Below are 22,093 nucleotides of genomic sequence, written 5' to 3'. Positions count from 1 at the left end.
CGTGTTGGACAAGACTACTATTAGATGATTCAACAAACAACGTCTCGAATCAGTTAACAACTTCCGGGTAAGATTTGAAGGATGACCTCAGCGCGTTGGCCCGAGGTAAACAACGATGTTCGTGGCGGCCATGGCTAGCGGCGCCTACTGCTGCTATTAATGAAACTATTTCAAATGGCCAAAGATACGGTGGAGTTTATGGATTCATGGCTCTGATCAAGTCGGACACTGGTGTTCACACAGTATGTTCTAAAGTCCTATACTATTTATTTAACCCGGTTAGCTACAGTTAGCTTCTTCGGCAATTAGTCATTGTGGCTAGTTAGCTAGCTGTACACAACTTCCCTTTTCATACAAACGTTGTGCTTTTTAATATAATACACTCTTATTTATTAGACTGTAAATGAAAAAAAACGTGTTGTATCCGTTATATTTTTGAACCCCGTTGAGTACTGGGTCTATTTTCATCACGTTGTGATGTAGTGGGCCCTGTCAACACACAGCTGTCAATTTTGTGACGTTGCGTATTTTATCAAATGCGTGCATACGAGAAAACTGTACATTTTTTTAAAAAGTGCGTAACTATTGTAAAAAACTATTGTTTACTACCATGTATTGTCGACCAATAATGACTAATAGTAATACGAGTCAAATAAGGTAGGTTGGCAAAGTGCTAGCTTGTTGAAGACATCCATGAGTTGATCAAGATAAGTACATGTTTACTAATTACTGATTGAAACATGACTGTTCCAGTTTCACATACACAAACAAATGTGTTCATTGGTTTTCTGTCATGTTCCCAAACTGTTTTCATATACCACCCTAATGACCTACAATACAATTGCAAAGTAAGCCTAACTATTAGGGATGTCCGATAATGGCTTTTTTTGCCGATTTTCCGATATTGTACAACTCGTAATTACCGATACCGATATATACAGTCGTGGAATTAACACATTATTATGCCTAATTTGGACAACCAGGTATGGTGACGATAAGGTCTTTTTTTTAAAATAATTAGATAATATAAATTTTAAAAAAATTCTTGAACAAAAAAGAAATTAAGTAAAACAATATAAAAACAGTTACATAGAAATGAAAATGAGTCAAAATAACTGTTAAAGGTTAGTACTATTAGAGGACCAGCAGCACGCACAATCATGTGTGCTTACGGACTGTATCCCTTGCAGACTGTATTGATATATATTGATATATAATGTAGGAACCAGAATATTAATAACAGAAAGAAACAACCCTTTTTTGTGAATGAGTGTAAATGGGGGAGGGAGTTTTTTTGGGTTGGTGCACTAATTGTAAGTGTATCTTGTGTTTTTTATGTTGATTTAATAAAAAAAATTTAAAAACGATACCGATAATAAAAACGGATACCGATAATTTCCGATATTACATTTTAAAGCATTTATTGGCCGATAATATCGGCATATTAACTAACTATTGGGGATGTCCGATAATGGCTTTTTGCCGATATTCCGATATTGTCCAACTCTTTAATTATCGATACCGATACATACAGTCGTGGAATTAACTCATTATTATGCCTAATTTGGACAAGGGAGGGAGGTTTTTGGGGTTGGTGCACTAATTGTAAGTGTATCTTGTGTTTTTTATGTTGATTTAATAAAACATTTTAAAAAATTATACCGATAATAAAAACCGATACCGTTAATTTCCGATAATCCATTTTAAAGCATTTATCAGCCGATAATGCATATTAACTAACTATTAGGGATGTCCGATAATGGCTTTTTGCCGATATCCGATATTGTCCAACTCTTTAATTACCGATACCGATATCAACCGATACCGATATATACAGTCGTGGAATTAACACATTATTATGCCTAATTTGGAAAACCAGGTATGGTGAAGATAAGGTCCTTTTAAAAAAAAAAAAAAAAGATAAATAAATTAAAAACGTTTTCTTGAATAAAAAAAGTAAAACAATATAAAAACAGTTACATAGAAACTAGTAATTAATGAAAATGAGTAAAATTAAATAAATAAATAAATGCCAACATTAACTGTTAAAGGTTGGTACTATTAGTGGACCAGCAGCACGCACAATCATGTGTGCTTACGGACTGTATCCCTTGCAGACTGTATTGATATATATATTGATATATAATGTAGGAACCAGAATATTAATAACAGAAAGAAACAACCCTTTTGTGTGAATGAGTGTAAATAGGGGAGGGAAGTTTTTTGGGTTGGTGCACTAATTGTAAGTATATCTTTTGTTTTTTATGTTGATTTAATAAAAAAAAATTTAAAAAACGATATCGATAATAATAAAAACCGATACCGATTTTCGCAAATGTTGCTCTGGAGAGGGAAGTCTGGGGGTCTTTGCTGGAGCTGCTGTCCCCGCGACCCGATTCCGGATAAGCGGTTGAAGATGGATGGATGGATGGATACCGATTTTTTCCGATATTACATTTTAAAGCATTCATCTCTACTAACTATTCATTAAAACATGGCATTTTTGGCCACTGGAACATTACACACAGTTTGAACAGTCACACTGTGTGTGAATATAGGAAAATAAAACACTATTTTAATCTTTTTTTTAATTTTGATTGTTTGAAACTTTTATTAGTGGATTGCACAGTACAGTACAATTGACCACTAAATGATAACACCCGAATACATTTTTCAACTTGTTTAAGTCGGGATCCATGTTAATCAATTCATGGTACAAATATATACTATCAGCATAATACAGTCATCACACAAGTTAATCATCAGAGTATATATACATTGAATTATTTACAATCCGGGGGGTGGGATGTGGAGGGGGTTGGGGGGGTTGCTATCAGCATACTTCAGTCATCAACAATTATATAATCTGAGAAATGGACATTGTAACAGTGTAGGTCTCACTTGGTAGGATATGTACAGCGAGCGGTGACCATAGTGAGCTCAGAAAGCATAAGAACAAGTATATACATTTGATTATTTACAATCTGGGGAGGTGGGATGTGGTGGGGGGAAGGAGGTTAGGCTAGGGTTGTAGCTGCCTGGAGGTGTTCTTTTAGTGCGGTTTTGAAGGAGGATAGAGATGCACTTTCTTTTACACCTGTTTGGAGTGCATTCCATATTGATGTGGCATAGAAGGAGAATGAGAATAACCTTTGTTATATCGGAATCTGGGTTTGACGTGGTTTGTGGAGCTCCCCCTGGTGTTGTGGTTATGGCGGTCATTTACGTGGTTATGGCGGTCATTTACGGTAGTTTGGCAAAGTGGTAGCTTGTCGAAGACATCCATTAGTTGATCAAGAAAAGTACATGTTTACAAATGACTGATAGAAACAGGACTGTTTCAGTCTCAGTTTCACATACACAAATGTGTTCATTTGTTTTCTGTCATGTCCCTCTAGAGCAGTGGTTCCCAAAATTAAAGATTAAAGTACCAATGATTGTCACACACACACTAGATGTGGTGAAATTTGTCCTCTGCATTTGACCCATCAAATGTTTATCAAATGTTTTCATATAGCACCTCAGAAAACACTTGGCTTTCCAAGTACCACCCTAATGACCTACATTAAAATACAATAGCAGAGTAAGCCTAACTATTCATTAAAACATGGCATTTTTCAGATCATTTTTCTGGTCTTTTATTCTCCAAGTGGAAAAAGTAGAGAAATTATAACCTATTACCCATTCAGATCATTATTTTCATTATTATCAGATGCCGCACAAGGGCATCCTAGTTAGCGGGAGTTTGTAGTTTGAAGATTTTTTTCTACCATTAAAATATGTAAGACGAAAGGTAAAAACATACTAAAGTTGCAGTATATTTGGCAGCATAGGAGAAAGTTATGTACAATTTTCTCTGTGCATTTCGTTGCCCATAACTGTGGTGCGTTCAAAGACCCTCGATTACAGTTAGAAACAGAGCCGTCACTGACTTTTAAAGACAAGGAGAGACCCAAACCCCTAAAGATGCACTGATAATCTAATGATTATTATGTACTGTTATGATTTGTATTATCCACTGATGTAAAATAGTGTAGTAGCTACTGTAGGTTTTGCATTGTCAAGCTGCTTAATCTTGTCATTATATTTATTTGTATAATTTTGGCTTCTTTTGTTTTCCTTCTGTGGACATTCTCCTGGAAAATAATATGCATCACAATTTATTTTTTAATATTGAAAGTTTACTTATGTGTAAAAGTGCATGCCATTATATTATATCATTACTGCATGTTTTTTACCAAAATGTCGCTGCTTGTCTAATATGTTTCTGTGCTCTGTGGTGGTTTTGTAGCTCCATATTAGATTGTGATCGCGTTCCTCCGCCATGTCGTCGCGCGTGTTGATGCGGCAGCAGCTGATGCGAGAACAAGCGCAGGAGCAGGAGAGGCGGGAAGCCCAGCAGCATGCTTCTGCCTCCCAGCTCCGGGCTTCCGACTCCACTCCAGCCATCTCCGTCACGCTGCCTCCAAACGCTGCCCGGCCACCTCCAGCGCAGGTGCCTGTGGAGGTGCTAAAAGTAAGAACGTCCTCCACGTTGCCCATTGCGGTGTATTGGGTATGTCTTAAAAGAGAAGCTACTGTTCAATTGTTGCAGGTGCAGACCCACTTGGAGAACCCCACCAAGTATCACATACAGCAAGCACAGAGGCAGCAGGTGAAGCAGTATCTCTCTACCACGCTGAGTAACAACGGAGTTACTCAGATGCTAGGTGTGTCACCTGTGCCACAGTGCCGTTCTGCCCCTGAGATTGCCACCACTGCCAACAGTGTCCCCAACAGCCCAATGGCCCTGCTTAACATCGGCTCCAACAAGGAGGAAGTATGCCAAACTCTTGATTTTCTTTCCTTTGCTGACACAATCCAGCGGTCTCTGTTACCTTCCAGTGAAGTTTGAAGTCAAGCCTTTTGCTCACTTCATACCTAATTACTTTCTGTTTGTCCTGCGGTGATGTGCCCCTGAGTCCCACTGTGATGTTGCATGCCTGTTGTCATCATATACTTGTTGGCCTGGTGTCACAATATGATGTTAAATACTGCACCCGCTGATTAACGATGCCAGCTCTCCTCTTGCATGAGGCCTCTCGACGGCTAGATTTCTACCATTCAAAGTGACCTGTATACACTACGTATTGTGTGTGAATATGCAACACTGTCATTTTTACTCATATTATCCCACGTATGTTTGTTCCCATTTACTTGACCTAGATTGAAGATGTCATCGACGATATAATTAGTCTGGAATCCAGTTTTAATGATGACATCATTACGTTGATTGACTCAGGCCTTCAGTTACCAAGCACGGTAAGCAAAATGTTTCCACATTTACATTTTCAAAGTGTTTTCATAAATAAATGACTTATTAAATGTGCATGTCAGAAACAATCTTACAACCTTTGTAGTATGGATGTGCTACAGATCAATATTAGCTGATTTTTGTGAAATAGTATATGATTCATCTCTTTTAATGATCACAATTTCTGATGTGATCATTAAAAGACACTGTATTTATTGTTTGCCTTCATTTATGTTTCTCCATAAACTACATCCTCTAAGCCAGTGTTTTTCAACCTTTTCTGAGCTAAGGCACATTTTTTTCATTGAAAAAATGCGAAGGCACACCAACAGCAGAAATCATTAAAAAACGAAACTCAGTTGACAGTAAAAAGTCAATGTCGCAATTGTTGGATATGACTTCAAACCATAACCAAGCATGCATCAATATAGCTCTTGTCTCAAAGTAGGTGTACTGTCACCACCTGTCACATCACCCCCTGACTTATTTAGAGTTTTTCGCTGTTTTCCTGTGTGTAGTGTTTTAGTTCTTGTCTTGCGCTCCTATTTTGGTGGCTTTTCTTCTTTTGTTGGTATTTTCCTGTAGCAGTTTCATGTCTTCCTTTGAGCGCTATTCCCCGTACCGGCTTTGTTTTAGCAATCAAGACTATTTAAGTTGTTTTTATCCTTCTTTGTGGGGACATTGTTGATTGTCATGTCATGTTCGGATGTACTTTGTGGACGCCGTCTGCTCCACAGTAAGTCTTTGCTGTCGTCCAGCATTCTGTTTTTGTTTATTTTGCAGCAAGTTCAGTTTTAGTTTCGTTTTGCATAGCCATCCCTAAGCTTCAATGCCTTTTCTTAGCGGCACTCGCCTTTTGTTTATTTTTGGTTTAAGTGTCATATACCTTTTTACTTACAGGCTGCCTCCCGCATATTGTGATCACGACAAACCATGTTCCCGACATTTACAAAGCAATTAGCTACCTGCTGCCACCTACTGATATGGAAGAGTATTACACAGTTACTCTGCCGAGCTCCAGACAGCACAGACACTCAACAACAACGGCACATTTGCGGATTATAATTACTGGTGTGCAAAAAATATTTTTAACCCAATTAGGTGAAATTACTCAATCTTCCCACGGCACACTGGAGGACAAGGCTAAACATGTTACACACCGACAGCAGGCCAAGAGCATGCATGCTAATAGCTAAGCAAACTGCTAAGCTTGCTTTAAACAACACCAAGAAATGAGTGCTTATTAAAGTTTAAGAAGTGTAGATGGAAATTAACAAGTAGAATAAACATAGTCTAGAGAAAAGCTAATATAACAACAATTGTTGGTGTATCAGCATTGTCATAGCCAGCGCAAGACGTGTAAGAGCAAGGCGAATCGATCCATACATTTGTGGTGTCGATACCAAAGGTAGCATCCATATAAGGAAAGTAACAATCAATCAATCAATGTTTATTTTTATAGCCCTAAATCACAAGTGTCTCAAAGGGCTGCACAAGCCACAACGACATCCTCGGTGCAGAGCCCACATACGGGCAAGGAAAAACTCACCCCAGTGGGACAATAAACATTGTTATTAAACTTACGACAGTTAGTATTACTGCTTTATTAAAACATTTTGAAAAACCGTGACTGATAACTGCACTTTGATAAACTCAGACTGGTGCCAGCTTAAATGCTAACATGAAAACAATAGACATTGCCGTCTTTCTCCATTAAGAAAGAACATATCCCAATCTAGTCTAAACGTATATAAACACATTGCTGTCTGAGCAACTAATATATTCAATGGTGCACATTGAACTTACAAGCTGTGCTGTCTTAGAATAAAGTGATCATTCTATACTCAAAAGAATATGAGACGGCGGTGTTTTTAAGGTGCGTTAAAGGATCGCTGAACAGAGAAGGACACCACAACACCCGGCAGAAATAATAAATAATAATAATATTGTTTATTTGTTACACTCCTTTGATTTAAATAAGTCTTAAAATGGTACAGTAAATAACAATATTTAAAACAATAAAAGTTTAGCCATTAAACAGTTAAGGATAAAGCACTGTCAGTGAAGCATAAAAACACAGAACATGCAAAATTGTGGGTTTTCGAACAGTGTGTCTATGTATTTTTTTTTTTTTAAGTAACTTGGTCAACAGATTTAACTGTGTGTACAAGTACTTTTTAAGCACATTTAACACTGCGATAAAAATGATAACCGTGATAATTTTGGTCACGATACCATACCATACCATACCAACTTGATAACTGTGATATGAAATGTTTTGTATTGTTCTATCCCTAATAAGTATACTGTTCGATAATACAGTGATTAGATTGATATTTTTATTTTTTCAAATATTTTTGTTGTTGTTTTTGTTAATTTTTACAAACTCAGGTCACGTGTTTGCTCATATATATGTGTATACATATATTTTAAGTTTTGTTTTTGTTTTGTTTGTTTTGTCTTTCCTTAAATGGACTGTCTCCTTAATACGAGGAATTCTGAAGCAGGAATAGTTGTATGAGTAAATATATGCTTTTTGCACTTGCTCGCCATTTGTCACGAACGTGCTGCCTGGGCGGGGTAAATTATCAGAGGGTACAAGGCAAGAAGTCCCACAAAGTGGTTAGCGCTCTTTAAAGACCGGATTGTAAAGCTGCCAGGTTTACAGGCACATACAACTTGCCAAACTATCGACACTTAATAGAAAATGAGGATTATGGTGATGTTGGAAGAAAGAAAAAAGAAGCACAGCGAGGTAAAGCCAGTTTGTGATCTTTGAAGATTGTTGTTTACATATAGCAAATGAATAGAGACACTTGAATAAACGGATCTGATCTGAGACCATTGTGAAACCACAAGTGTGGTTTATGCTTTTACAATATTATTTTTAACAAGCATGTTCTTACCTTTGTTTCATTTAGCTCCCAGGAAATCTACTGGATGTTTATCACAGCCCTGGAATGGCAGCACCCACCCTCACTGTTAGCAACTCCTGCCCTGCTGATCTTCCGAAAATTAAAAGAGAAATCACAGGTATAGTCAAATATTCTGTAATTTTCTTCAAAACATTGGGAAAAACCTTGTTTAATATACTTTTCAAGTCATTACAGAACACACAATTTTTCTTTTCAGAAGTTGACAGCAAAGCTTTTATGAAGGAGAGACAGAAAAAAGACAACCACAACTTGAGTAAGTTGAGACCATTGACTTGAAACTTTTGTTAAAATTATATTATTGAATTTACGTTAAAGGGGACCCATGATGATTTTAATCTACATTTAAAACACTTCTTTATGGTGCACATTATTGGATATGCTTTGGTGTATATTTTGTATATTGTGCATTTTGCTCTACAGTTATATGCATAACCTGTTTTTTCAGTCTTGTCTGCAAGATGTGCGATTTTGTAGGCGTATCCAGATTGCAAATTAAACCATGCCCCACCCTCTTTAAAAGTATCATAATTTATCTTTTGAAAATGTACACTGTTTCGCAACTGGACTGTTTGGTTTGTCTTAGAAGATGTTTCGCCTCTCATCCAAGTAGGCTTCATCAGTTCATGCTCATAGACTACATTGGTCAGATCTAGTTTTTGACTTAGATTGGTCAGATCTAGTTTAGCAAGCAGCTGGTGCAACTATTTATACTCCAACCTCTTGTAGTGAAAAAAAAAAAACTGTTAACATGCAAAAGGCAAACCTTTCTGTCAATGCAAACGTTAAAGTGGAAAAAAGAGAATATATTAAGAATACAATGACCTGGATGAATGAGATAGTCTATAAACACTGTTTAAATATATACTATCTTGAAGTTGTTACCGCAATTTTTTCCAGACACGGTCAAAAACAAACTTCATAAACATTAAAATGGAATCTCGATTTCAGAACCCCTCTATTTGCCAAGTTTTAGATTTACAAACTTTTAGATCAAGCCAAGTATGCCTCCGTGTGAGAACCATGTCTCTGTGTACAACCGCTTAATTCAGTCATGCCTGCCAGACAAAACGCAGGGAACATTATTGTAACAGAGGCGGGGCCTTCCTCTCACTTACAGGAGACTTCTAAAGGCTGGAATATACTCTCGTATGGCGTAGCTTGTGTCCCCCCTGACGGCGTCTTGTTTGATTTATACTTCTTTCGTGGGGGGTTCCAGACTAGTAATTCTCTTCCAAAACACTAAGGGGCAGTGTGTCCAGAAGGAGCAACTGCAGCTGCTGTTGACTAGATACTGTGTGTTTCCTACCTGTGCCAAGTGACGTCAACCACTGAACCACATCGTCGTTGTCTACACTGGAGCTAATAATTTACAATTATCAGTTTACTTTTAATGGAATTTTTACTTTTAAACCAAAGGAAAATACTTTCGTGAAGATGGACTGTGCGACGCTATTCAGCCATTCGGGACATGGGACAAGAGAGAGCTAACATGTAATTGTAAATAAACACAACTGTTGAATAACTATTATAAGTTAACCACGTGCTGGTGTTAATCTGTGTGGTCATGTTCAGAGTTCACAAATGTTTTCTAAATCTACCGTTTCTGAAAGATGTTTGACGGAGAATGAGTAGTGTGTGTGAGAGAAAAAGACGTTTGCGCACGTGAAAGAATGTGTCGGAATTGAACCTGTTGTTAGCACAAGATTGACAATAAAAGTTTAAAAGAGTGTCGTACTTTGTAACTTCTTCTGGGCGTAACCACAACACAAACCGAGATATTAAGATAAGATTTAGATAACCACCACCACCCCAGACCCCCCCCCCCCCCCCCACTGGAAACGTGGAAGCATATGAAAAAGTGCAATATATTTATCTGTACAGTAATCTATTTATTTATATATGCACCTTATTGCTTTTTTATCCTGCACTACCATGAGCTAATGCAACAACATTTTGTTCTTATCTGTTCTGTAAAGTTAAAATTTGAATGACAATAAAAAGGAAGTCTAAGTCTATATCAGTTGTCATGCAAGCAGACTTACTTTACAGGGAGGAAAAGACACCATAGGTACTGTACATCTCCTATAGAAGCACAAGAGCTCACACGCGGCTGGATAAAAAAAAGAAAAGATGTTTATTATTGAAGCAATATGGTTATTAAAAGGATTTTGATCGTTTGTGAGGGCACCATAGTGACCTCTGTGTGTGTGTGTGTGTGTGTGTGTGTGTGTGTGTGTGTGTGTGTGTGTGTGTGTGTGTGTGTGTGTGTGTGTGTGTGTGTGTGTGTGTGTGTGTGTGTGTGTGTGTGTGTGTGTGTGTGTGTGTGTGTGTGTGTGTGTGTGTGTGTGTGTGTGTGTGCTTTGCCAGAGCAGCGCATACAGCACAGGTCACCTTGTTATTGTGTAAATGCCTAAAGGCATTCGCACTATATTATTCTACACCAAAATTAATCTATTTATTATTTTTCTGTAGCGTTTTTCATCCGCAACTAACTCCCAAACCGTTCATCCGATTGATCCCGTTCAAGCATCAGAACGTTCAGCGCTTTTAGGATATGCAGGCTCATTCAACAAACGTTCCCCAATATTTCCGGTTCTACAGCAAATCATAATTTTCATGTTTATTTGCCCTTTTTTTCTTTCAACTACTCCACCCACATTTTTCAACTAATTCAAACCATTGCACCATTAAAACATTTGTCTTGATTAGGACAATAAAACATGGTATTTTCTTAATCCCCAAAATTCCCAATTTTTATAGTATTCATGATTTTTCAAAATATTGCACAATACAATTGGTAGCCATTCTTACTTACGGTTGCCTTTTTTTCTCCCTTAAAATAACTTTGAATGCAAGTAAATGTTCAACACTATTGTAAAATATATTTGTTGTAGTAAAAAAACAAACATTTATTTAGTCTGAAATTAGCAAAACACCAATACTTTTGCAGAAATGCGTTCTGGGTAATGATGTAATTTTGACCTATTACATTAAGATTCAACATTGGCATCCACCTGTGTATTTCAATCAATAGTCACCTTAAGGGCTCATTTGCAACATGTTAATGTTAGTTTATTTAAGCACTACAACTTTTATATGTGCTTTTGTAACATACTTTATGTTAAACTTCACATTGAATTAATTATGTAAAGGCAATCATCTAGCAGCAACATATGTAATGCTGCAGTATGTCCTATTGGGTGATATTGATTCAAGCACAAGATGGATACAATTTAGACTACAACCTATTTATCTCCCCTATCATTGTAAGTAATGGTTTCAACTTATTTGTTGGCTAAAATTAGCTGAAAATGTTGTACCGTTGCAGCAAAGAACTCCCTCCCTTTAACAACAAAAGTTGGACATTACTTTGACAGCTCGGTCATTTGGCTAGATGGATAACACATCTGCCCTTCACACAGGAAACTTGGGTTCAGGTCCCAGAGGGACTGAATCCAGTTGTTATATAGTCATATAGTTTAATGCCAACTATTAGGACATACATGTATAATTTCTATAGTCTTAGTACATTTCAGTATAGTTTCCAATCTTCAACATTAAAGTGATTAAAGTATTTCTATATTCAAGCCATTTCACAGTCCAACTTTTATATCTTTCCTTCTATAGTCCACTAGCATTTTAACCAGCATTCTTCAATATTTCTAACCATTCCTAACATATTTTATTTTTGAAAATACGTTGATATATCCCCAAAATTAGCTGAAAACGTTTGACTGTTGCAGCAAAGAATTCTAGGTAATTAGATGTAATTCCAACGGCTATGTTCCTCCCTTTAACATTCAAAGTTGGACAACATTTTGACAACTAGACAGTTTGGCTGAGAGGCTAACTAACACATGTGCCTTTCACCCAACTGATGTGGGTTTGAACCCCGGAAGGGACCTTGTAAACAAATATTTGTTTACATCTATGAGTCATATGAATAAATGAATTTTATTATAAAGAAAAAACCGTAGTCCTGTCGCACACATATAATTTTTTTATTTTTTATTTTATTTTATTTTTTATTTGTTTTGTCCTGTCCAGCTTCTCAGGCAAATCATATATTTGATGTAGATGCCCATATCGGCTGTTCAGATTTACTTTACAAAAGAGAAGTGTAGGATACTTCTCTTGTTGCCTTATTTGTATTTGACTTTATTAAATGTACTTATATTATCATTTGGTGCAGCCGGGCCGGAGCAGGAGGGGATAGAAAGAGAAAAAAAGGAAGACGGGGGGAAATTGTGGGGACAAGAGGGGGATTACACAGAGAGACAAAAACAACAACAGCAAATACAACAACAACAACAACAATAGAGCAACATCAGCAAATACGACGTGTACAAATATGATGGTAAAAGTAATAGCAAATAAGCAGTTAGCAAAAAAATAATAATTATATAGAAATGACAATGAGCATTATTACACTACAAATGGAGCAATACAAATACCAATAGAAATAGCGCTATTGATAATGAACAATACCAATACTTTACCTTTATTATCAACAATACAGTTGTTCAAATGCAACAATACATATACGTAATGATAACTTGAGATACATACAAATTCACATATACTCACATACATACATACACACATACATAGGTACCTACGCTCCCACATACATATATAAATACAGTACATATTTACATACTCAAAGTTCGTACATCCACACGCACATTCATTATACAAACATGCACATACTGTACATATACATTCACTGTACAAACACTTATACACATTCTGTACATATACATTCACTGTACAAACACATATACACATTCTGTACATATACAAGTACATATGCATACATACACTCATGCATATAATCACGTTTCATCAAACATATATTAATGTTGTTGCCCTAGGGTAAACTGGGTATAACACATGGCACACAGACAAAGCTTAACCTATTGTTACTTTAACAATCTACGAGGTTAATGTAGGTTGCTTCTCTTTCTTCCCCTCCATTTATCTGCATTCTTTCGTATCTCAAGTTATCATTACACATATAATTTTTAACCAATGCGGCAAACAGATTTGCAAGCTGGGCTGTTCGGTACAGTGGTTAGCATGATCGACTTCCAAGCAGCGCGGGCCTGGTTCAAATCCCCAACTGCCTGAAAGCATTTAGTAAGTTCATTCTGGGATGCATGCTTCCATGGCCAATTTTGCAGCCATTCTCATAGTAAAATTCCAACTATTACCGGTACACATTTTTCATTTCTAAATTCATAGTACGCTGCAGTACAGTTTCCTATCTTCAACATTCAAATTTTTCCTATAATCACAGTATTTCTACATTCAAACCATTTCACAATTAAACCGTTTCCACCTTTCCTTATACATTTCACTCACATTTAAACGATTTCTACAATTTCTACAGAAATAAAATGTTCTAGTTAAATAGAAAGTTGATCTATCACCCCTTGTTATGTTTGTTTTATATACAGTTCTGTATTGCACTTTATATTGTGTTCAAAGTCTACAAACCTTTACTAAAATAGTCACTTTTGTCGAGGCTTGAACCCGTTTTTATATTAAATTGTTTCTCATGGAGAACTCTGCTTCACTGTGCAAATTTTTCAGTTTTCAAGAACCAATTAAGTTCGTAAACCGAAGTTGCACCTTTTACACCGTATACTGTATAGATTCACACAGTCACATGATTAGTTACACCTGTACACTCTCCGATTGAGTCAGACTCTGCATAAAAAAGCTGCTTTTATTAGCATTCATGTTACGATGCGCATGCCGAGATTAAATGAAAATATTACTTAATCCTACCTTTTTTTGTGTGTTTTCTCATAGCCTGAAGTCCTCTGGCTAAAAGTTTGACTTAATGCCTAAATAAGTATGTCCACCTCGCAGTCACATCACAACGTAGCCAGACTAACACCTTGATCAGAAGCATCCAAAATTGCGTGCAAGCTTCCCCCAAAATTCTTGAACCTTATGATTTGATGCTTTGGCATTGTTTAACACGAGTATGTAACCACATTTGTCATTCTGAAGAGACAAAATTAATCGTAGGTCCTCTTTAACATCAGTAACAATGTTTTTACTGTTTGTTTGTTGTCAACAGTTGAGAGGAGGCGAAGATTTAATATTAACGACCGTATAAAGGAGCTGGGTACTCTCATACCAAAGTCGAGTGACCCGTAAGTATGACAAACTAAGTCATTGCAACACAACTCAATTAATTCAATGTAATTTTCCTGCCTCTGCATATTTGCTCTTTCTGCATTTTTAACAGTGAGACACGCTGGAATAAAGGCACCATTCTGAAGGCCTCTGTGGATTACATTCGGAAGTTACAGAAGGAGCAACAGCGAGCCAAGGACGTCGAACTGCGCCAGAAAAAACTGGAGCATGCAAATCACAGTTTAATGTTGCGTATCCAGGTTGGTATTTTTGTGTTTATTTAAATATGTACATTTGGGTTGGCTCACTGGCTTTAAGGGTTGTTTGCAAGACAACTTGTTTACAATCAAGCACAAGGGTGTCTTGTGTGGGAATGTTTTTTTTAACTTTTTGTTTAGTCTTCTTTTTAACCCAAACCACCAGTTAGTACTTTTGGAAGTTGTAGTCGATCAAATGCTTTAAAGGAAAATGAGGAGAACACCGCTGTAGAAGAAGACTGACATTGGTTCCTCATTTTAGACTGAAGTGTTATAATTACTGCTATTTATTTATCTATTTATTTGCACAAGCACTCACACACACAAAACAGTTCATATACAATGCAAAGAAAAGGACATTTGCAGGAAATACTCATAATAGTTCACTGTAAGCCAACATAGCCTTTAATTTGTTTGTTTTTGTTTTTTTAATCGAAATCAGTTGTGGATTGAAGAGCTTGTGGTAGTTTATTTAAAACAGAGGATCGTTCTATATAGTGGTCGATAAAAGTCAGTGTCTTTTTGAGTATGTATGTATTTGTCATATAAAATATGGAAAATATTGGTAAATCAGTAGATAAATGTAAATACTAGGGATGTCCGATAATGGCTTTTTGCCGATATCCGATATTCCGATATTGTCCAACTCTTTAATTACAGATAGCGATATCAACCGATAGCGATATATACAGTTGTGGTATTAACACATTATTATGCCTAATTTGGACAACCGGGTATGGTGAAGATAAAGTCCTTTTTTAAAAAATTTATAAAATAAAATAAGATAAATAAATTTAAAACATTTTCTTGAATTAAAAAGAAAGTAAAACAATATAAAAACAGTTACATAGAAACTAGTAATGAATGAAAATTAGTAAAATTAACTGTTAAAGGTTAGTACTATTAGTGGACCAGCAGCACGCACAATCATGTGTGCTTACGGACTGTATCCCTCGCAGACCGTATTGATATATATTGATTTATAATGTTGGAACCAGAATATTAATAACAGAAAGAAACAACCCTTTTGTGTGAATGAGTGTAAATGGGGGAGGGAGGTTTTTGGGGTTGGTGCACTAATTGTAAGTGTATCTTGTGTTTTTTATGTTGATTTAATAAATAAATAAAATATTTTTAAAAAACGATACCGATAATAAAAGACCCGATACCGATAATTTTCGATATTACATTTTAAAGCATTTATCTCTAGTAAATACTTATACATAAAAATCGAAATACAATGAATGTCAACATCAAATATTGTCAGAATGTTGTCTTTTATTAAAAAAAGGAGCAGATCAAAACAGTCTATTGAAAAATGTCATTATTCTCAATAATTTATTTTGAATTAATTAGATTTTGTAAATGCATGATTGACATGTAGCACTCTATAATGAATGACTATACATTATGTTGTATATACATTATATGTGGATATACTTAACCATAATAATTCATAAAATAACAACCTTTACTCAAAATAACTATCGATTTCATCATCTTGCTATAGACAAGTTCAGTGTGTTTCCAAGTTATTTTTTTCATCAGCAATAATTCCTATAAATTTCGCGGTCTTCAACGTTTTGTAGGCCAAGGACCCCCAAACTGACGAAGAGACGGAGCAGGGACCCCCTTACCTATATATTGAGTATGAAATTGTGATTTAAATAAATACGATCCTAAAATACTGTGTTGATGCTGACTGGCAACCAGGGCCGCTTAATCACTAGCTTGCCACTAGCTTGCTAATCACCAACTAGCAGCTAGGGCCGTTAATCGCTAGCTATTTTAAATGCTAACATACATATAATATAATTGTTCAAGTTCCTATTCACTGCAACTACACTAGAGTGTGTCGGATCAATATTAATGTGTAAGATAAAGACATTTAAATTTGTGGAAAAATTGCACCGTAAATATAAATTAATATTTATTTCTAAAAAAAAGTCTTGACCAACCAAAGATTACCTGATCCCCTTGCAGTACTTCTGCAGACCCCTAGGGCAGTGATTCTCAAACTGTGGTACTGTACGTGAGCCCTATGTAGTGGTATGGCAAAGATGTCTAAATATGTACTGTATATGGAGTGTCGATTATGTTTTTGCATTGTGAGTGATGTTACAGTGGCCAAATATACTAAATATACTGGGACTTATTAATTAAAACCTGCCTTGTTTTTGATGAATACTCGGGCCTACCATGCTTCCGTATTTTATGTTGGTCATTATGGTGGTACTGGGATAGCCAAGTGTTTTCTAAGGTGGTACTTGGTAAAAAAAAAAAAAGGTTTTAAAACCTCTGCCCTAGGGGTCACGGAGCCCCTGTTAAAGACTGCTGTGAAAAAAATGTGCGACAGGACTACCTTTTTTGTTTTATATAATAAAATTCATTTATTAAAGACCCTTGTGTGGTGTTCGGGTCTGTGGGACCTGTTTTCATTTTTTATTAAAAGAAAAATGATACAATTAATTAATTTTTCAAACTGAGACTCACTGACTTTGGCTCATTTTCTGTGAAGAACATATATCAGAATACATATTTAATGACCACACACCATACACCCCACCTACACATTTCTATCACATATAAGATGTCCGGGTCCACTGGACCCGGGGCTAATAGAAGTGTGGTAATTGATGTTCTGTGTACCACACGCAACCACCCACACACACACACACACACAGCAGACCTAGACAGGAGGAGGACAGGGTGTAGGTACACAGAACATCAGAGGGTCAAAGGTGCGAGAAAATGAGAGCAGACAGTGTTGACAAACAGTGTTGCAACCTTGTGTGGGAACCGCAGGTGCAGAAACACAAAAGAAGAATCCCTGTGGGATGCAGAAACTGGCAGAGAAATTTTCCGTGCAACGTTCATATTGTTGTTACTCAGCCAGCGTTTGTGGGTCTGATGGACCCGTTGCATTTTGTGGCTTTTAATGCCTCACAATCAAACACTTTTATGTTAAAATACTGAACAGATGTTTATTGGGATAAGGTTATTGGGACAATCAAACACTTTTATGTTAAAATACTGAACAGATGTTTATTGGGATAAGGTAAACATCTGTTCAGTATTTTAACATAAAAGTGTTTGATTGTGAGGCATTAAAAGCCACAAAATGCAATGGGTCCATCAGGCCCACAAAGGCTGGCTGAGTAACAACAATATGAACATTACACAAGGGTTTAACCATTCAGTAATATCAGGCAGTTCTACTGTGATACTCAAAGCGAGTAACTCAAGGTTAATCTCAGCGTAATCCATCAACATCATCGCAATGTGGTAATAATGACAGTCATTTAAATATCACATTGATGATAATAATGATAATGTCGTCTATCTGAGGGAACTCTCCTGAAGGAATCAATAAAGTACTATCTATCTATCTATCTATCTATCTATCTATCTATCTATCTATCTATCTATCTATCTATCTATCTATCTATCTATCTATCTATCTATCTATCTATCTATCTATCTATCTATCTATCATCTAAAGCATCTGTGTGGACTCTGAGGGTTGCCTTTAATTGTTGCACAATTCATTTAATTTAAAAAAGTGTAATCAAAATGTTGAACATAATAAATTAGACTTTTCATGTTTAAAAGTTGGATATCCCCTATAAAATGCAAATTAACGTTAGTGGTCACTGTGGTTTTAAAATAAATTGTTGCCAATGCCAAAGAAGCTGCAGTGTTTTTGACATAATTTGTTTGTATTAATACTGATATTGTTGTTCTCTGCAGGAACTGGAAATTCAGGCACGCCTCCATGGCTTCTCCTCTGCGAGCAGCATCTCCTCTTCCGTTACCGGTCTGACCTCCAGTCCCGCCATACTCCAGCAGCAACAGGTCCCACAGAACGGCCAGTGCTTACCCCACAGTGCAGAAGCAACATCCGGGCATAACCTCCTCAGTTTGGGTGCATCAGCCATTGGACACCCTTTGCCCAACTCCTTCCTGTCGCCGCCTTCTTCAGAGTCCCCCGCCGGAGTCACCATCAGCAGCCCTTTGGACCTGGGCAGTCTGAGCTTTGCTGAGTTGGACGACACCTCTGCCTCAGCGCTCTACCCTGATGTGGGCTTGGGAGACATTCTTATGGACGACGGGTGCACACTCCATCCTGAGGCCATAGCCGAGCCCCTGTTCTCTCCTTTGTCACCGGGTGCCTCCAGAAGCAGCAGGAGCAGTTTGGATATGGATGAGGACTTATGATGAGCTCTGAGTGGCCCGAAGAGACTAAATTAGAGCATGCAGTCTGTCTTCGTGTTAGGTGAGTCTAGACCAGGGGCGGGAAATTGGTTTCTCCAAGGGGCCACGTGAGAAACAGAAGCTATTGTGAAAGGCTGAACTAAATTATGGTTAGTGTCAATTCTGTCTCTTTAGACAAGCAGGCAAAATGCATTGTTTTGACAAGATGCAACTGGTTAGAGTAAATGCAATGATTAAGCAATGGAAAATAAACACAGCAAATTTAATCTAAACTTCACAAAGCAACTGTTAAAAAATGCAGGCATTTGAAATGTAACATTTTTGAAAGACCAGTATTAAATTAGCTTTATAGAAATTAGGGATGTGCCGGTGAATCGTTATCGGCCAATTTTCAAGAAAACGTACGTGATCGGCCAAACGCCAATACTCTCTAGCTGACATGCGGATAGCAGCTAATTATGTGTCTCCAAACACAATGCGGAGACGCTCCCCATAACTAATAATAATTACCTCCCATAGTAAATAAGCTGCATTTCTTAATATCTAAAGTATTATTATCAAGCATTATTATCCCCGGACGAGGCTAAACATGTTACACACCAAAATAAACCAGGGCAGGCATGCAAATAGCTAAGCTAAGCTATCTTGAAACAACACAAAGAAATAAAGGCTTAGTAAACTTTTAAGAAGTGAAGATGGAACCATTTTACAACAGAAAGTCCGTCGTTATTAACAGGAAATTAACAAGTAGATTAATAAGAGTCTAGAGACACAATAATATAACAACAACTGTTTGTGTGTCAGCATTGTCACAGTCTGTACACAACTTGCATATGATTGGTACTAGAGTGATCATATAGATGTTTTCATTTTCTTAAAATCTTTTTTTTGTTTTTGTTCATGTTTACAAACTCAGGGAATAATTTTTTGGACACAGGAAGACTTTGAGGGCAAACCCCAAAGGCTTTAAATGAGGCGCAGTTAGCAGTTTTTGCTTTTGTTTATTATTTTGTTTTGTGTAGAATAAAATAGGGAACTAGTTTAAATATTGTGTTGATATTGTTAAACTGTCAATAGCACTCACTATAAATAAAATGAAGTATGTACAATTAATACATACGATCTGCCGAGCTTACTCATGGATGATTGGAATCGGCATCATAAAACCTTGATCGGAATATCTCTAAAACAAATTGTTACAACCTTTTTGCTTGTACAATAACTATCAAGCCATTGTTTTTGTTCAGTGAGAGAAATCTAGTCTATGCTGGGCCTGAACAAGTTCATGGACGTCTGGCTGGTGGATATGATAACAGTTTTTAGAGAGTTGATATAATATCGCAAAGCTAGTCTAGTATGGCCCTTTATAAAAAAAAAAGGAAAATAACATGACGAAAAACATATTCAATCTATTGCAGTCTTGAAACACAACCTGAACAGTTGGTGTAAAGCTTCAGTAAATAAATACAGTCAAACCTGACCGCACATGGGAAACAACAAACGTGGCCGCTATAGACCGGTGGCCACTATACGCAGTCTGCCATGATGAACTCACACATTGCGGCTTATGGAAGGAAGCACAACTCAAGTAATATTTTAGTAAGAGTATCCTAATAATAGTTAACATTTAAATAATAACAACAAACTGATCACTGAATTCCACCTAGTGCGTTTGCTTCACAAGTGCAGAGCCTTCCACCGGCTCCGCTGTGTTGCGTGTCTACTGTGTCCCACCTCCTACGCTCTAAAGTTCAAATACGCAAGGCTTCTATTTTTACCGGATGCCGCGGCAAAGCGGCAGAAATTTTACAGAGCTGGGGTAGAGCGGGAACAGGAAGCGCAACACAACAAAGTACATCTGGTTGATTTTCAGAATAAAACGCTGCATGTTAACCAATAGCTTGTTTTTTTCCTTACCGTGTTAAAAGTACAAAAATGTTGGGAAAAAAGACAAATACAAGAACTTATTCTCCTTATCTAGTTGGATCTTCAGCCTGTTAGTTGTTGAATTTGTCTCTTTGGACGCTCCACGCTAAATTAGGGCCCTAAGCAAAGTTTTATTTGGAGGCCTAAAGTTCTTTCCCCACAATTTTATTTATGTGAAACAATTGTTATACTTTTTTAAATCAAACTTGAATTTAATCTAATGAATGTTTTCTATTAAAACAAATTCATTGGAAAAACATTGTTAAATAATGTGCTGCTAACCAATATTAGAGGAGCTTTTATTATTGTTTACACTAAGAACAGCAATCTTTAGAAGACAACTCGGGGGTGGCGAGGTCTCTACGACTTTCCGAGTATCCGACCTCGGGTGGCGTTCCAGCTAAAACGTATGACGAGGAACTCAGAACTTCTGAGTTCCCAGTACAAATGGAACTTACCATAAGACTTAGGCCAATGGTCTCTAAACTATGGCCCCAATGTGGCCCCCGAGTCAAAAAGTTTGGGGAACCCTGAGTTAAGCTACAGTATCAACATCATGCATCATCGCAGAAAATTTTATATTAGTGACCGCTAAACAAAGTAGAAAAAAACTATTCTGAGATACAAAAAAGTGGCTGCTGGCCGCTATAGAAAAGGTTTATAACAATACTTCTCTCATGGAGGAACAGTTTTATGGCTGCTTGCACAGGTTTGACTGTACTTTGCAGTCCATCATTTGTCAAAACATGCATTTTGTTTTCAGTTTCAGTTAACATGGTCCAGTCAGGGATAGGTAATGTGTCAGAAGTGCCCCTGGGGTCCGTACTTTGCCCAGATCTGGTCTAGAGAGTTGGTCAAAAAAACATTTAAGGAAAAACTTCAAACAGTCAGATTGAAACTAACCTTAAATGTCAGCTAGGCTAACTTTTTTTTCATGTTCTATAAGATGTAAATGTTATTGTTCCTTTTTGGAGCTGGTTGAATGATTATGTGTGGGTTTATAAATGCAATAGTAAGTATATATATATATATATATATATATATATATATATATATATATATATATATATATATATATATATATATATATATATATATATATACATATATATATATATACAGTATATAATATTGTACACAAGGGATGCTTACATTTTTATTAACATTCACAGATATTTTTTAAAGACTAAGAGTAATATACGTTTTTGCTTGAATTTGTTATGTGTTCATTTATAGGGAATTTTTTTTTTAACCACATGACAATATTGGCAAAAACAAACAAGTGATATGAGTTGGTTTTTTTTACTGGAATCAGG

At 36.6% G+C, this 22,093-nt stretch overlaps 1 protein-coding gene across 4 annotated transcripts; it reads left to right on the top strand.

Moving 5' to 3' along the window:
• The first annotated feature begins 60 nt into the window (after positions 1 to 60).
• Positions 61 to 21,819, top strand: tfe3b (transcription factor binding to IGHM enhancer 3b). 4 transcript variants are annotated; one of them, XM_062046308.1, is made up of 9 exons: positions 74 to 242; positions 4,292 to 4,516; positions 4,595 to 4,654; positions 4,730 to 4,819; positions 5,206 to 5,301; positions 8,215 to 8,482; positions 14,321 to 14,396; positions 14,492 to 14,639; positions 18,387 to 21,819. In XM_062046308.1, the coding sequence occupies exons 2-9, from the start codon at positions 4,325 to 4,327 to the stop codon at positions 18,852 to 18,854; spliced, it is 1,398 nt and encodes a 465-aa protein (XP_061902292.1). In that variant the 5' UTR covers positions 74 to 242; positions 4,292 to 4,324; the 3' UTR covers positions 18,855 to 21,819. The 4 variants fall into 4 exon arrangements, with proteins under 4 accessions (XP_061902284.1, XP_061902292.1, XP_061902294.1 ...); XM_062046310.1 differs by having other exon boundaries at positions 4,595 to 4,819; positions 8,215 to 8,326; positions 8,426 to 8,482; XM_062046300.1 differs by having other exon boundaries at positions 61 to 105; positions 4,595 to 4,819.
• The last annotated feature ends 274 nt before the right edge of the window (positions 21,820 to 22,093 follow it).

The sequence above is a fragment of the Entelurus aequoreus genome, linkage group LG01 (assembly GCF_033978785.1).
Source record: "Entelurus aequoreus isolate RoL-2023_Sb linkage group LG01, RoL_Eaeq_v1.1, whole genome shotgun sequence".
NCBI lineage: Eukaryota > Metazoa > Chordata > Actinopteri > Syngnathiformes > Syngnathidae > Entelurus > Entelurus aequoreus.
This window is presented reverse-complemented; position numbering and strand designations above follow the sequence as displayed.